This window comes from Drosophila nasuta, chromosome 2R (assembly GCF_023558535.2).
Source record: "Drosophila nasuta strain 15112-1781.00 chromosome 2R, ASM2355853v1, whole genome shotgun sequence".
Classification (NCBI taxonomy): Eukaryota; Metazoa; Arthropoda; class Insecta; order Diptera; family Drosophilidae; genus Drosophila; species Drosophila nasuta.
Genome location: NC_083456.1, coordinates 16349909 through 16368057, shown reverse-complemented (window position 1 = coordinate 16368057; position 18149 = coordinate 16349909). Strand labels below are relative to the sequence as shown.

The 18149-nt window shown below is 36.3% G+C and overlaps 1 protein-coding gene across 1 annotated transcript in view; it reads left to right on the top strand.

Moving 5' to 3' along the window:
* Window positions 1–290: 290 nt before the first annotated feature.
* LOC132784110 (disintegrin and metalloproteinase domain-containing protein 12) overlaps window positions 291–18149 on the top strand; it is a 38260-nt gene continuing 20401 nt past the window's right edge. The window contains exon 1 of the mRNA XM_060789515.1: window positions 291–1362. Coding sequence (XP_060645498.1) covers window positions 1224–1362 — 139 coding nt within the window. The 5' untranslated portion in view covers window positions 291–1223. The remainder of the gene's footprint in view (window positions 1363–18149) is intronic.

Sequence of the window (18149 nt, the reverse complement as noted above, 5' to 3'; positions counted from 1 at the left end):
TAAAACAAATTTATCGATATATCGATAAGAATTTCGAAATATGTGATATCTCGTCAGCTGTTTTGTCAGTTATGAAATTTTTCAAATATTAAATCTTATTTATTTGAAAAGAATTCTTGAATTGCATGAAAATTTTGTTTAATCAAATGTTAATTGTGGGGAATATTTAAATTGCGCCAAGGCTGAGGTAAATGATGAGCGGTATATTTTGGTATATTTTGCTACCAAAAAAAGTACATTATCAAATTGCAGATATGGTCACTGCGTTTTCAACGCCTTTCGTCAGTTTCGCTATAATTTTCATCGAGCGTGGTGCGCTGCGCGGGTGTCTTGCAACATATTTGTTGTGCCAGCGCGTAGAGCGGCTGTTTTAGAGCTTATATGTCTATGTGCATGGATTGTTGTGTGCGAGTGTATAAGAGTGTGTGAGTGTTTGTGTGCGCGTGCAAAACAAAACGAAGGGCATTAAATAAATTGAATTAATGTCAAAAGATTTCAAATGCCACAACATAAGCTAAATTTAATAATTTAATTTCGTTGTTAGTTGAAGACAGTCACAATAAAGAAATACAAAGTAAACGCCAAAAATTCCCATATATAAAACATAAAAGAGAAGAGCAGAAAGCTTGCAACAGAAACAACGGCGTTGCAAAACCAGAACTACAACAGACTACGATTAACGCACAAGCAGCAACAACAACAATAACAACAGCACATCAATGGCACTATAATTTTTGTGAATGCAAATAAAGTTATCAACGTGTTGTGTTTACACTACTTAAATAGCGCCGGGAAGTTGCCAACAACAACGTCAACACACCACTGTGCACAAGTATTTTTGAATTCCGTTTTGTATTTTGTTGTTGTTACGCGCATCCTGCACTAAATTCAAATCCAATTGGCAACAACAACGGTAAAGTGATGCCTGCTGCTGCTGCTGCTCTGCACTCATCATATTGTACGCTCCTGCTGCATTCTCATCAAAGTCAAAGTCGCTGACACGGGAAGTGGAAGTGTGATGTCACCACATTTGCCTGCTGCAGTCGACAACAACAACACAAATAACAACAAGAACAAGAGATTTTACTATTACTACTGCCACAAAGCGACAAACACAAATAAAAAGAGACGCGACAACAATAACAACAGCAACAGCAACAACAGTAAAGCAATTGCTGTGCATTCTTAAGATTTTGAGAGAATTCAGTTTCAGCAACGTGAAAATGCCTCGGTCGCTTTCCCATTTGCATTTACAACAACGACAGTGGCAACAACTGTTGCCGACAGCGCTGCTATTGCTCAACATATGCTGCTGCTTGCAACACATCGCAATCGTCACAGCTGACAACGCGGAGTCAAAAGGTGAGTACGACGAAACTTTTCTATACAAATATGTGTGGCAAGTACATACATCGAAGTTGTAGTTTTAGTTCAGTTTATTCCCATTGAAAGTTGTCTGCCTCAAAGTTTTATGTGTGTGTGTGTGGCAAGAACTAATCAAAATTCAGTTTTTGCACAAAGAAAAACAAGTTACCAATCAAGTTCACAAAAAGCTCTTTGCGCACAGTGGTGCCAAGCATCATCAAAAGTAAAAAGCTTCAGCTTCAACTCGAAACTTTTTTAGTTAAGAAAAGTTTGTTTTATAGAAAAATATCAACATACCTGTTGACATTGCTATTAAACTTATATTGAGCATTTTGATGGATGACAGTTAAATATTCTTTGCCGCAACCAAGTAACATTCAACCAGTGTCACGCAACTCTTCTCTCAACTCGCAACAACCTTGAGCTTGTAAAACCAGCTTACATTTATTCCCCCTCCCCTCCTCTTCTCTTCACATTCTTCTTCTTCAGCTTCTTTGTCTTCTTATCATTATTGTTGTATAAGGTAGACAAAACTTTTGAAATCCCATTAAGCTGGCGCTGAACATAAAAAATCGAATAAAGAATATCAGATAAATATGAACAGGACTTGCAGCGTTGTTTTAGGAAGCATTAATGAAGGCATTAACGATGATAAAACAATATCTTGTTTCCATAAAGATATTTACATTTATGAGAGCTGCCATACTTGGATAAAGTCTGTTAATATAAACACTTACAGAAAAATTGATAGTGACAGAAGATGTTTAAAGTAAAACGCAAATGTTACTTTGATCACATATTAAATAAATCTAAAATGCGCACATTTTATGTGGAAATATAAGATAGTAATTATTTGTGGAGAAAAAAAATACAATATTTCTATAGATAAGTCTCGTAAGATTTTCACATTCGCTTAAGTTTATTAACAGAAATAGTTGAAAACGATGGTTAAAGTAACAAAATATTTCTTAGATATTACATATATTAATCCAAAATAAAATGTCTGTAGTTTCTATAAAGTTGGTAGATTGTTAAACAAGAAGTTTATAATATTGGAATTGATAAGCGAACTATGAAATATAAAGGACGGAAACAGCTATTGTAAGATAGATTTATGCACTAACGATTATAAAAATGTTGAAACTTAAAAGATAGTTATTATAAACTATAATTTGAGTAGATATTTTATGTTAAAGATCTCTAAAATGGAAACTAATTTAATAGAATAGTATTAGATAGTAAATATTGATGGTCACAAAATGTACAGCAATGTTTTAGATACCAAATACTATTCTATAGTTATACTTTATAATATTATGAACGAAGTTATCTATTGTGGGATATATAATATTAGCACGCAATTCCAGCGAGTTTTCTTTCTGATTAGTTGATTGCTGTGAAGAAAGATATTAACTATCCGTTAGATATATTTTGCATAACTAAATCGTTTTTCTGCTGGTGTATAATATTTTTACGGTAGCTTAGCAAAAGGTTTGCAAATTTCTTGAAATTAATTAATAGAGTTTCTCCCTCCGTCTGCGCATCAAAGAGTTTTCTTAGGGTATCCTGCTGTGCAACACACTCCAGGTCAACAACAGTAGTTAACTAGTTTCAGGCAGCTGCTGCTATTCTGCTGATCACAGTCGTTGCACGTGCCTCGAAGAGTTGCCTGTGGCAGTTACCAACACCAACACCAGCAGCTTGGGTTCCCGTGAACTTGTCCTCGCCTTTAGCACGCTTGACTATCAGCAAAGTACAAGTAGTTTTTGTTGCTGATGTTGTTCTGTTGTCTTGTGTGTATCATGTATTGTCGTAATGTCCATTTAGTTGAATTGAGTAGCTTGAAGCTTGACGTTTTATCTAGGCGACAGTTTTATCAAAATCTCACGTAGTATTGCTGATATGAAGGCGCTAATGTGTTTTGCTTTTTTATTATTTCTTGATTGCTTTATTTTTGTTATTTGTTATTTGTTTTCATTTCCATTCATGGGGCATTATTTCTTCGCAGTTTTCACATGCAAATCTCTTGGGGTTTTTTTTTAAGTTTTTTTGCGGCACCTTCACTCACGTATGTTTGGCTGCTTTTTGTTTATCGATTTTCAAGTCAAGTGTATTTTGATACAATCTGAGCGTGCCACTTTTACTCTCGTTGTGGCACATACAAACTCGCTCATTTCAACATGTTTAAGGTCTTAATACATGTGTCAGCTTTCTTTTATTTCCAAGATCTTTCAATACAGCCAATTGTTTTTTTTTTTATTATTTTTTTATTTAGTTTTATTCTTGTCCCCCTTTCTCGATTTTTGTTTATGGCATTGCTTGAACATTTATGTACAAACTTTTGTTGTTTTATGCATGCAACATTCATTTTGGAGTCGGACGCAAAAGGTCAGCAGCACCTTAAATGCTTTGACTGTGGCTTTGGTCAACCATTCTGACCAAAAACTGTATTTGGCAACTTGTTGTGGGCCATTGTATTTTTTTCTCTTTTATTATTTATGTGATTTTTGCGCAATTAAATGCGGCTACAATGACACAATCAACTCGTCAGTGAAGTAATGATAATTATATTTAAGTGCTTAACCGAGCCTAGAGCACAATCTTGTTTATGTATTGTAGGAGTCGAGACGGTAAGAAGTTGAATGACTAAAATTAGAATCTGAATTTGAATGAGCTAAAATTGAGCATTTCCTGGATCTATGCGAATTTCTTCTGAGTTCCTTTTGAGTTCTAATTAGTCAGTTGTCTGTCTAATTGTGTGGCAAGGCAAGCTATCAAGCTCTCAATTGACAACTCAGCCTGAGCACGTTTAAATGCTCGAACGCATAATGCGACCACAGGCCCAAAAAAAAACACATTTGGATGTCGCAATTTATGCAAATGTCAACAACTCAAGTTGCAACACAGAACGGAGACAGAGAGGAAATGGGGAACGTTGAAATATGCATGCTCAGGCTTCCGTTTGAACGTTTGAGAGGGAGAGAGAACTGAAGTCCATTTAAATTCTTTTGACCTGACTCAATCAAGTCGAGCTTGAAGCTTCTTTGGCATACTTGAGAGTTTTGCCGTTGCCGTTGCCGTAAATTGAGTTGATTTTCAATTAAGATGATGATGATGATGATGACCACTCGACTAGAGAGAGAGATAGGCGTAAATGTTCCACAATCGTTACAAATTGCAACTGACGTGGCAGTCGACAAAGTGTCGTCGAATGCGTTCAGGTTGTTGGCTCCCACGACCAAGACCAAGAACAGAGCCGGCAAATGCTAAACAGACCTCAACAGTGACGCATATTAATGCTTTTCTTGTCTGGCCTTTTAACGTTGAAGCTTGCCACATGAGCAAACACAACAGGCCAGGCCAAAAGAAAAAGCAACTGTGTCTCTAAAGATCTGCTGCTAAAACGAGAGTATCTCGTATCTTTTTGTGTAGGTGGCATTGTTGTGAGCTGCGAAATTTGTCGCTATTTAGATAGAAATCAATAAAATTGATTCTCGCCAATATAATTTTGAGTTTTATTGCTGCGCTTTGCCATTTGTTTAATAATTGTTGCCGTTTTTCAAGGCTTTTGACTGCGACACGTGTGCTTCGTGGCCCAATAATTAACACAATTCTGTGTGGAGGGGTTGTTGCTGCAATGTTGCAGGGTAGATTTGAAGTGCCGGGATTACACCTCAAATGAATATGCCTTTTAAAGAGCGTGACACATCCAAGGAACTGCACTTCGTTTGGGGAGTGAATCCATTTATATCAAGGGGGAGTTATTTATGACTCTATTTGCAGCAGGCTGACTAGGGTGGATATTCAGATACACAGTTACAGATACAACTACAATCCTAGAAACACGCTCCAGACAATGGCGAACTTTTGATGGCCAGACGACGCTGTGCTGTGGATTAGTCACCAGTCTGCTGCCTGCCTCCCCATTTGGTTTAATCAGCCTTGTTTCTTTGGGGAGACGCGGCCAGGAAGTACAAGCTTAGAGCACACAAAAATATTCGTGGAGAGAAAAAGGTGCAGCCACATTTTCAAACAACAAATATAAACTATTGCTGCTCAGAATCAAAGCACTTGAGTGTGTCTTGTTTATGCCAGAAGTATGAGAATTGAACGCTTCCTGAATGAAGTCTTGGCCAGGGTCTGAGATTGTTTGAACCAGGGAGGTAATATAAACAAAACAATCATGGGACCAAGTGCACAGAGTGAAGCTGAAGCTGCCCATTGACAATGCAGCGAGTTGATTGAGAAATTCTTGAAATCGAGGTGCACACGATGATTAATCAAAAACAAAATAAACAAGGAAGAAAAAAAGGCTTACAAAGGTAAGGCATTGACAACTGAAAGATACTCAGTAAAAACATAGTTTATTATGATCTGCTCAGCTAACTAGCATATACCCCTTTAAGACCGCTCTGCAGGGTAGCATAAATAATAAATAATGTTCCGTTCGTCGTGGGGTTGCTTAATGGAAAAGTATCTTTGGCTGGCGATGAGTCGCGTCTGACGTCTGTCTGGTTGCCTAATTTATGCAAGAGAGTTAGAGAATGGCATCCAGCTGACCGGCATGCGCAATCATGCTAGACAATGAGTGCGTTTCGAGTACTCATGAATAGTTTTTTTGTGGTGTAGAATATTCGCAGCGGAAATGTGACAACACGCTAGACTGGCCAAGCGAAGGCTCTGCTCTTCCGGTGCAAATGTGAATGTAAATGCGAATGAATGAATATGAATCATTTGCGAATATTGCAATATCATATCGAAGAGGAGCAGAGAAAATCATAAAGCAAGCGAGAGAGAGAGAGAGAGAGCAAGTAAGAGAGGGAAAATCAGTCATGCAATCAGTTTGGTTGCTCTTGATGGGTGTGTTGTGTGTTTATGTGTGTGTGAGTGTGCGTAGGTGTGTGCTTATTTTGAAAACTAAACAACAACAAACTCTCTTCTCTGCGACCGCTGCGACATCCCAACGATCCAAACGAATGACGTCGAGGTTCACTGAACTGCTTGCAACACTCGTCGCGACTCGACAAAATTTTCTGTTTACGTTGTCGTAATGTTGTTTCCATTTTTTTTCGGAGCATTTCAAATAATTTACAACATTACAAAATGAGAAAACTTGAACTACACACACACAAACTTTCTGCCAAGTCAAACAATCTCAACTAGAGTCTAAAGTCGACAGCTGTCCGCTTATGGCTTATCAAACACACAAGACGCGAGCTTTTGCTGCAATTAAAATGCATTCGAAATTCGCCTTGTAACATGTATTAAACTCTTTTGACCTGCCTGATGCAACCATGAACCAAGTTTCTAATGCCTCAGTTGACCCTTGAAAATACTGCAACTGACTCACTAAACAATCAAAAACAACGTAGTGGGATTTTAACCCACAAACGCCAAGAAAACAAAAGACGAACAGCGCCAAGTGTCAATCAAATTAACACGAAGGCTCTAATAAAAAAAAGTACAAGTAAATATCTTCAGCTTCTTATTTAACTATTATATTTGCTTTAAACGTTGCCAACTTGAAGAACTACTCGAGGAAAAAAGTGAAAAGTATAAAATGCGTTGAGAGCATTTGCATGCTAGCTTTAGCTTGTTTATTCTATTATTATCTGAATCATTTTCGATGTCGATTCGCCTCCTTCGCAGAGTGCTTCTCTCTGCAACATGCAGTGGCATGCAGCTTGTTGACCCGCTAACAGCTGCACTCACCGTCAGAGAGAGAGAGAGAGAGAGAGAGAGAGAGAGAGTGAGAGCTTCGGCCCAAGAAGTTCTCCAAGTTTATCTGAGGCACACAACGAGCTACTTTGATAAGCGAATGCTGTGGCTGCGTTTCTGTTTCTTTCGCTTTTGCTTGTGCGCTACTTACACAGTGAGCCAACGAACCATAAAGTAGCTCGGACAGACAGACAGACAGACGGACAGACGGACGGACGGATGGATGAGCGGACCAAGTTGCCAGATTAGAGTAGAGCCAATGCTGGCATCTTGAGTGCGTTGCCATTGTTCAAGCGCGTTAATTGATAAACATATAAAACAAAAAAAAAAACGACGAATAACAAAAACAAAAAGGGGACTTGAATTGCCTCCAGACCCGCTTTAGAGCTCTCTTTTCCTCTTTTTGGGGTGGCGAGTTAATAAATTTTTCATTTATTTCTGTTTTTTTCTCTCTCTCACTCATCTCCTGGCCATTAACCATAAACGCTTGGGTGCAGTTATTCGGTATTTAGATCATCTGCTTGATAGCTTTGTGCGACTTTTCCAAGTGCTTCCATTCCTACTTTTTTGCTTCTTCTACTCTCTATTTCCTCATCCATAAGGTCAGACAATTGTTACCCAAGTGAATTTCGCAGTCGACTTTTCAATTGGCACGTTGTTTTTGGTTTTTTCTTCTTTCTTACAAACAAATATGTAACGAATGCACTCATTAGCGAATATTAGTGTTCACTTGTGTAAAAATGCAACTAAATATTCGAAAATAGCATGTGGCAACAAGATTGCTAAACAAAACAATGAAATTAGTTGAGTAGAGTTGAGTGAGTTATCTGTCAGTGCGTGTGACACAAAAGTATTCGGACTGTTCATAGCTTTATATTGCTACTAATGTTGGGCTAAAATATCCAACAACCACAATGGTAATATTCATATCTGCATGAGGATGTTTTGCAGAAAGATTACCACAATATAAAAATATATGTATACATATTAAATTAGCAACAAATATGTACTTGCTTTGGATTTATCAAAAAGAATGGAATTTTCCAGTGGTTTTGGGTTTTGGAAAAGAATGTCAATGTTGTGCGGAAAGTTTATCACATTATGTAAAGCTTCTGAAATCAGCAATAACAAAAATTTTAGTTTAAAATTTTAGATTTGTCGAAAAGAATAAAATTTAGGAACAGGAAGTTCATTAATCATAATATATGAAAATAAAAAAATATGTGGCAAATATCCTCTACACTTTAAATGAAGTTCCGTTTTCAAAAGAATGTAATCTTTTCTTAATCATATACAAACCAGAAACTTCTACATTAAAATATTCATCAACCACATTAGTAATGATCATATCCGAAAGTTTCGCTCTCATATTGTACAAAAATATATTTTTGTATGGAAATTTTCATTAGCAATAGAAATGAGTGCGATATTTATTTCTTAATCATATTTCTCAGCAGACATTTTTGGAAATGTTTATTTATAATATTATTTTAAATAAGAACAAAAAATGAATGTAATCTTCTGTTAGTCCGAAAGTTACTTTATTACATTTAACAATTATATATAATTTTCCACAAAAAAATAACCAAGATTAAAAGTATTTATTTCTTAATCATTTTTCTCAGCAGATAATTTTGAAAATGTTTATTTATAATATTATTGTAAATAAGAAAAAAAAATTAATGTAATTTTCTGTTAGTCAGAAAGTTTCTTTATTACATTACTATTCTATATAATTTTCCACAAAAATATAACCAAGATTAAAAGTATTTATTTCTTAATCATATTTCCCAGCAGAAAATTTTGGAAATGTTTATTTATAATATTATTTTAAATAAGAAGAAAAATATATAAAAAAATGAATGTAATCATCTGTTAGTCATAAAGTTTCTTTATTACATTTAACAATTCTATAAAATTTTTCACAAAAATATAACCCAATTTAAAAGTATTTATTGTTAGACATACCCCTATTAAGTTTTTGCCAAAGAACAGGGCAATGACATCGTATAGCATTAAATTGCCTTGGATTAGAGAAAGAAGTTTTACAGGTGAATCATCAGCTTAAGAAATGACGACGGAACTTTTAACGACTAAATCGGCAACTAACAAAGGCCTCCACCAACTGTATGTGTGTGTGTAATATATATATATATATGTGTATTTGTAATCATTACAAAAAGCAAATGTGTTAAGCTATAGGTGGCAACGTAAAGCGATAATGCAGTATATAAAGCGAGTCGTACGCCAATATATTTAAAATAAAAAGGTCGTAATACCAGTAAGTCGAGTTAAGGTAAGCCAAGAGATGGCAGAGGAGGGGGTGAGGAAGGAGGGGGACAGTTGGTGCGTCACTGAGTCAGCTGCGCTTTCTACGTATGTAAGTGGCAAAAGTCAATTGTGAGTCAGCAGGTGTGTGTGTAACAATATTAGAACAATTTATAAATTATTATATTACAAATGTGATTGTGCCTATAAAATGAATTGGCATTTTAATTATGGGAAATGTCAATTTCATTCGTGCCACAGTTGCAACACATTCGAGATTGATCCGCTCCAATTCGATTTAGTCTGTGTCCCAATTTTGCTAATTGCATTGACTCCCATTTATTGGCATTACGGACAGCGTCGTTGCGTTCGCTGATAAGAAGCCATCGAGGAGAATAAACAACAGCAACAACGAGGCAGTTAAACAACAAGCTGCTCTTTCTACATATCGTAGTTGCTGTGTTCTATCTGTGATCTGCTCACATAACCATTTGACAGTTTGTCGATGGGGGAAGGGGTTGCAATGCTTGTTTATAATATATAATTGTATGTTTGTTAACTGTTTGTTTGTTTATTTGTTTATTCACTGCTTGCTTGTACGACAGACAAATAGTCGTCTGATTGCTCCACTCCGAAATTTGCCAACAAATATGTTAAGTATTTGCATTGAGGGTAAAGCAATAAAATCTGCTAGAAAATTGCACAACACGAGGTGGCACATTTCCAAGGAAACGCAAATAGACAGTGGCACAGTGTGCTCACAGTGTGTATTAGAATTGATTGATTTGTGATTGAGCAATCCCAATGCAATTAGCTTGAAATGATCTTAACTTTTTATTACAAAAGTGAAAGTTCTGCTCGCTTCCGTTGCGAGCAAAGAAAACTTTGGAGATATTTCCGGAAGTACTCCGAGTGTATCTGTAGCTTAAAATGTACGCGATTGTGGGCTCATTTATTTGGGGCAGACTTCCTGTGCGACGTCAGCGTTGTAAATAAGCTTAATATGATAAATTACCTTAAAAGATAATCATTTTAATTACCGCACGCTAGAACAACGCATAAAGTGTGTCTGATGTGTTCAATTTAGTGGCGAGTTGTTGACAAATCAAATTTGAGCATTAGCTCAACACGCACCACAAAACAGAGAAAGATAGAGAGTGTATCTCACAGATACAAATACAACTACAGTTGCAGATGCAAATGGACGCAATAGTAGTTGTAAATCTAATAAACAGCAATCGACTTAAGTAGCAAATTGCTCAATCAAATTAGGTCAGGGGGCGTCGCCACTTTTAGTCCATTCGCAGAGATTGAAAGAAAGAAGCAACACTCGAATATCTATCTATATCTGAATCGGCTAAACGCTGCTGGGGATGCTCCCGCTCTCTGCTTTAAGAATGTACAATTAGCATGACAACGAACTGATTCGTAGAATATGAAGCTGTTTTTCTTGGAATGAATCGCCTGAATCATTTTTGTGATGACGAACTGGTCAAACCAGTGATCAGCTAAAATACGACACGACAAATACAACAATTAAGCCAATTTACATTATGATTATATATTTTGCGTATCTACTCATATGTGTATCTTCAGCTATATCTACATGCAGATAGATAGCTATTCAGTTTCTGCTACTGTTGTCTCTCTTTAAGCGATCAATTAAGCCCTGACTTTGGGTTATAAGTTATAACCCAATTAGCTTCAATTACCTTGCATGTTGTAAGATGAAAATCATTTAATTTTCTACACATTTCTGTGCCTTCCATCTTCTACTCACTTCCGTCATCTCAGTTTAGTTGTTGAACAAAAAACAAATGTAATTGCTCTGTGCAATTTATGTTTTGCGATCATTTCGGAAATGTGTCTGAACATTTGTTCCATTCGATGGCATTGTTTGTGTTTTTGTGGGCTGCGCTCTCGTCGTCATGCTCGGGTTGTTCGCTTTCATTGTGAGCTTTGTCTGTTGGCCCAACGAGTAGAAAGTCGAGTTCGATTCATTTGGATTTTGATTTTTGATTTGGAAATTTCACTTTTACTTGTGCCACCCATAACGAGTCCAGGTAATTGGAAAAATGTTTCATTTCCTCCTCACCTTCTTCCTAACGGATACCAGCCAGTGATTGACCCACATTTTGGCCAAGGAAAACTCTGCTGCAACATTTGGAGTCGTGTAAAGCTGTGCATAATTTAGTAAGCTGCAAGAGTAACCTCAGCTGTTGCTCAGTTGCACTCTTGCCAAGGCTATTAAGCGAGACCTTGGCACCAGGCTTAAGTGTAAAATGTAATCAGTAAACGATGCTGCACCCTTGAGATTATCTTGCATCCTTTTCGGGGAAGAGTTGAAGAGTAGAGAGAGTGTTGTGCCCCAGCATATTGGCTTGTCTGTTGCAAGTAATTAATATTAAACAAGATGCATCGATTGTGTCACAACACAACAAATGAGATAAAGAAAGTCTTTTGCTTCTATAATTTATGTGCTGGCTGATGTCATCTGTATGTGTGTGTGTGTACTTAGTAAGGGTTGACTCTGTCCTTCAGCATTGTTTTAGTGGGGCAATTTATTTACTTTGCTTACAACATATGATATGCAACGAGGATGACATGACACGACCTGGGCAAGTCTCGGATTACAATACACACACAAACTCTTTCCCATTGAATTGTGCCACAAATTTGCATATGCAGCAAAAGCAAAAGCAACAGCAACAATTTAGGGCGTGGCTGGCATTTAAGTTTCAAATGCATGTCGACGCCTCCTCGCATTTTAGCCAAGGCAACAGCTCTCACATTTTATTCCATTTTAGCTTTTGCCTTCGCATCCTGAGCGTCAACGTCATTTCCTCCGTCATCTTGAGTCTCATTCGCTGAGCGTCGCGCTTTTAATTTATTGCATTTCCTGTTCGGGGGAGGAAAACGAGCCACAACATGCTATAATGTGTATGTGTGTGTATGTGTGTGTATGTGTGTGTATGTGTGTGTGTGTGGAGGATGTGCTGACTTGTCCTGTGCGTTGTCTGCGCTTGCCTTAGACTCAATTAGCAATTAGTGCTGGCCAGTTATTCAATTAACCATATTATGACAGCATTCACCAAGTACACTATATACTTTATATATATATATATATATATATCTTAATGAGTGTGTGTTGCCTTTACAGTTAATTACTGTACTTTCGCATGTCTCTCGTTGCCGCAGTTTCAGCAAAATCAATTAAATTGGTTCACTGAACCCGAACACACTGAACACTGAACACAAGTTGCCTTTTTTGTAGCTGCTGCTTTGTTTGAAGTTGCATAAAGATACAGCGAGACTTGCGGAGAAAGGATGCGGGAACAACAATGTGGCAAAAGCCATTCATAGCAAAACAAGCAACCAAACATCGAGTGTCAAAAATCGTAGCAATTAATTGCAATTTATCGCACTGGCAAATGCAAATTTTTGGTCATATTGTCAATAACAACATGAAAGCAACTAATTGCATTTTGTCCATATTGCCAACTTTTGTTTGTCCAGGCTTTGTGTAACAGTTGTTTGATTTGAGTGTTTGATTTTGCTTATTTGATGTTGGTTCAATAAAAACCATCTAAATGATCTTAGCTTGTATTTCCTTTTATAATTGAATGTCACTCGCTTTATAACAAGTACAATAGTTGTTTTTGAATGAAATATAATATTATTGCTGCTTTTATTTTGGTTAGAACAAGTCTAGAATTCACTGAAATAAATATGAGTGTATAAAATTGGCAGATCACTTGATAATTGAGAGGGTTTCTAGATGATTTATAATTCTTAGAATCAACTGAATGAGATGACTAAACGATAAGTTTTATATATCGCTAGATATTGTTAATAAGCGTAAAATTAATATACCTAAATCTTTAATTAATTCCTTGCTTCAACTAAAAATTAATCACTGTTTATATAAATATTTAGTGTATATTTAAAATTCTTAGAATAGACTGCATGAAATGACTAAATTATGGGTTTTATAGACCTCTAAGAAGTGTATAAATAATATAACTTTTTTAATAACTAAATCTTTAAATAAATCGCAATTCTTATCAAAAATTAATCACTGCTCTACATAAATAATGATATAATTTGTATAATTCTTAAAATAAACTGCACGAAATGACTAAGCGATAAGTTAAGATCGCTGAATATATTATAAATAACAAACATTTTGAAATATCCAAATCTTTAATTACTTTGCTATTTCAACCGATATTAATCACTTTTAATATATATTACACATAGTTTGTGAATGTTTACTTACATTCATTTACTTTCAAGAGTAACTAGCTTTAAGTTTCCTAACCCCAAACCACAATTGCGTAACTATTGATTGATGGATATATATGTATGTATATATGTATGTATAACATAACCAACATTATTCAATTGATAAATACTTAAGCTTTGTAGCATTTTCAAACTATACTTAATATCCTTGTGTTATCGCCACTCGAGTGGACAACAAAATCCTTTTTTGTCGGCCTTCAGCATTTTGAGGACTCTTCAGCCCACATAACAAAATATGTTATAGTAATATGTTGTGTACATGACTGGCATGACTTTCTAATGTCATGATTAATGCACCCTCATGTAGTGTATACTATGAATATTTAATTTCTTTTTTTATTCCACATATTTGCCAAGAGCGTACTCGTAATCTCAAGGTCGCCAGAACATTCAGTTAAAGCGCAAGTGAATGTGGGTGTGAGTGTGTGTGTGGAGCAATAAATTGTTTCTCTTTTTTATGAATTGATTATAACAAAAAAACAAAACAAAAATGATTCTCTTTTTCGCAGTAGGCGCATCTGTGTGCGAATCTTGTTGTTTGCTTGTTGAACGTGAACTTAATTGCCATAAAAAAAAAAAACAACAAAGTTGAGCGCCGACCTTGTTGCGGTTTCAAAGAGGAGAAACGAAGTCAGTGTTTGGGCTGAGCAATGTTAAAGCTGAAACCATTTTTCCGCCATATGAAAACTGATATCGATTTCACTGTTCGCAACCAACACACTTACACAGTCATTGTCTCTGTGTGTGGGGGAAAAACTTGTTGGTTTTAATTGCCATCGAAGTGGCGACAAGTGCGTCGGTTTGTCCATCTATGAGTTCATTCCCCAAACCCCTTCCCCCTCACCCTTCTCTAAACAGCAACCCGTTTTGCAGCACTCGCACATCCGCCAGTTCACATTTGTGGCAGCTACTGCATGGGGAGCTGCATTCGAGTGATTTATAGGAAAAGCGTGTTGGGAAAGCTCCAGTGACAGCTTCAGCTGCAACTACAGATTCATGTTTGCCCCCAAAGTGCAGTTCAATGTCAGCGTGCATTAGAGAGATAGAGATATGAAGAGAGAGAGGGAGAGGGAGAGACTTTCCCAGCATTTAGTGTCGCCAGCATTAATGGGTTATTAATTGTAATTCCCGAGATTCCCGACTGTCTCTGCTCTTTAAAAGCCTCAGTCGCTTGCCTTATACTATGCTAATTATAATCTCAATTATCTTTATCCTAATCCCATCTTTTTCTTTTGTCTCTTTCAGGTAAGCTAATTGAATGAAATGGTCAGACGGAAAGGCTTAGAACTGAGTCACTTCACATACTGTACGTAGATACATATAAATTCCCATATTTATATACAAAAAGGTAGAAGTAAACATATCATTATAATCGCGTCTATCTGTTTGCCATTATCTACACCAAATTTGAAATACTTTTGACCATATTCATACCATTTTCTGTTAGTTGCTGGCCTTCGACAGGAGGCATACAAATTGTGTCAGCTCTCTACCCCCTCTTAAAGTATAAATAAAATAGCAAAAACAACAACCCTTATCAAATATAATCGCAGTTCCATTTAGTTGCCTAGCTCTTCAGCAAATAAAATGAAAAGAATACTCGTACTTCTGTGGCCTCAATTGAGTCGTCATCATTTTGGCTGCTTCTCATTGTTGTTGCTGTCGTTATTATTGTTGTTAGCATTATTGTTGTCACTGTCGCTGCGCCTGTCATTTATATAGCGGCTTTTGTCTTGAGCCAAACAGCTGCTCGTCATGATATGCAGCATTTATTTAGAACACATACTAGCCCCCTAGCACATACAACTTGTGCTTGCCGAAGTTAGTCACCCAAGCAGCTGCTTCATGCGCCAGCTCATAAATGAAGAGCCGCCCAAAAAAAAAATAAAAATAAAAACTGAGAACCAGTTGCAAAAAGCAGACAAAGTTTTGTACCTGACTGTCAAAATACTCTGCGTGATCAAGGAATATTATATCTGCAAAGAAAGTATGATAATTGGAACACATTCACAGAATGATATGGAGGAAATTTTTACAAGAGAAGGTGTTTAGAAGAGAAACAAGTTTGACTTTTCTACTTAAACCTATTTAATTAATGCAAGAAGAGTAAGGAAAATAATAAAAGCTATACATATTTTTATAGGAAAGAGTATTTACAAAAACCAAAAACAAATAAAGTATCTTCTAGTATATACAAGTGTTACTTTTGATCTTTATTTTTGTTAGAGAATGTTTACAAGTTATTCATTTTTAAGAATCTTGAATACTTCATCAGAATGTGATTATCTGCAAAAATAATTCAGTTATTGCGCACAGAATTTTTTCAAGTCAAATCAGATATTAAGATATATCTAAAACTTCAAGCACTGTGATTACTTTCTTCAAGTCAAATATATTATATTATAACATATCAGCAACTTCAATACTTTGCTAAATTTCTTCGAGGTCAAGTCATATATTATATTATAAATCTTCAACTACGTTTTTCTTACTTTATTAAAATCAAATCAGTATTAAATCCAAATCATCAAGTATGCTGTAATCTTTGACATATTTCCATCATGTCCACTGCTAAACTAGATAACAAACTATTTTTATTGCACATCTCTTCTCTTTCAATTAAGCTTCTAAACCTTTTTATAAATACTTTGCCACCATCCACATATTCTTATATCTACATAAATTCGCACTCAGGAAATGAAGAGTATTTTATTAGCGAATTTTGCCAAAAATAAATCAATAACCCGTACACATTGTTATTACCATGACCAAAAAAAGAACTAACTCGACGAGAATATCAGTAAATTGTTCTTTACTGAGTAGGAGAAAGAAGAGGAAGGGGAAAGGGTTTTATACTGTGGCCTTGTGGCAGATACAGATACATTTGGCTTAGTGGTGCTGGGTCTTTGACTTTGCTGTGATACTTTTAAGGCTTGCCAAAATTTGCGTCAGCCAAAAGCCGACAACTTGCCCGAAATGGTCAAGGCAGCCAGCAGAGCAACTAGCAACCACACTATGATTTAATGGCAACCGTCGACGGAGGCATATTAATGAGCACCAACAGCAGAGAGCACGCTTCCAAATGCAAATGCGGTGTGAGTGGTGGTTAAAAGACTGGCAAAGAAAAACAAGTAGCTGGGTAATAGACAACTCCATGGAGAGTTTTGTGCAGAGCCCCAAGTGGAATTTTAATTGAATTCCGGGGGCCAAAAACTCGTGTTTTTCAACTAAATTGTTGAAACATTTTGCATTTGTCGCAAAAACTTTGTGAAGCCATTTTTGCGTGAAATGAAAAGGCCTCAGAGTTGCGCATATAAAACACGTTCTCATTTTCCACATTTGCCAAAAAAAAAACCTAAAACAAAATGTGAAAAGTTAGCTGCTAACTTTTAGTCAAGGATATGTGAATATTTATCTCTTTATTTTTCACTCTCTTTCTCTCTCGCTCTGTGGGTGTGACCCACTTTAGGCTCGCATGATAATTAGGCAAACAATGGATAACCAAAAAACGATAAGACTAAACTGGGCGTGGCAACTTCAACTTCAGTTGGAAATGCGCCAACTCTATCGACAGTCTTTTGCCACATATGTTGTGTGTGTTTCTCAATGCCGCGCCCACAAATATTGCAACTGCCCCGAGCTGTCGATATGCACAGAGAAATTTGTTGTTTATCCTTTTTGCTTCCGCATTTTATGCATACACTCAATTTGAAAAGGAGTTTTACTGGCGAAAACGTCGCCGACAATCAAAGGAAATGAAAGAGGGGAGACAGGGGAAGAGTATCTTACTGTCGATCTTTGTCATCGTATCAATATTCTTACCGATTATTTGTGCATTGTCTTTGCTTTAAAACAAAGCGCAATTCCAGGAAGTGAAGTGCGTTTCTCAGTCGTTTGTTTAAGGATCATTGACCACATAAAACACCCGTTATGGCCATGTACAACAACAACACAAAAAATACAACAAAAAATGAAGAAAAAACAATAGTGCAACAAAGAGACAAAGTGAAAGAAAATGCTGAGAAAGATTTCGCATTCTTGCCATGCGTTTTATTTCCTTTTTTGGCAGAGTTACTGCAACTGCAACTGCGTCTGCAATTGTTGGTAATCGACAGAAGTAGAAGCAGAAGCAGAAGCTAAAGTTTGCTTTCACACAGCTGTATACAAACAAGTAAGAAAGCTACAGTCGAGTGTACTCGACTGTGAGATACCCGCTACCCATTTTGAATAAAAATAATATATTTTGCGGTATTATTCTCAAAATATACCAAATATACTGCAAAAAAATACTAAAAAAAATATACCAAATGGTATATGTAGTATATCGATATAGTACCGCATTCAAAATATACCATAGACGGCACAATATACCAGATTTTCAGCCAAAGCAACTCAGACCCCTAGTAAGTAGGCGTTTTTGCCCATACAAAAGTATTTCTTTAATTACTTCCACAATTTTTTTCTGATCGCAACTAAATTTTCAGGGATCATAA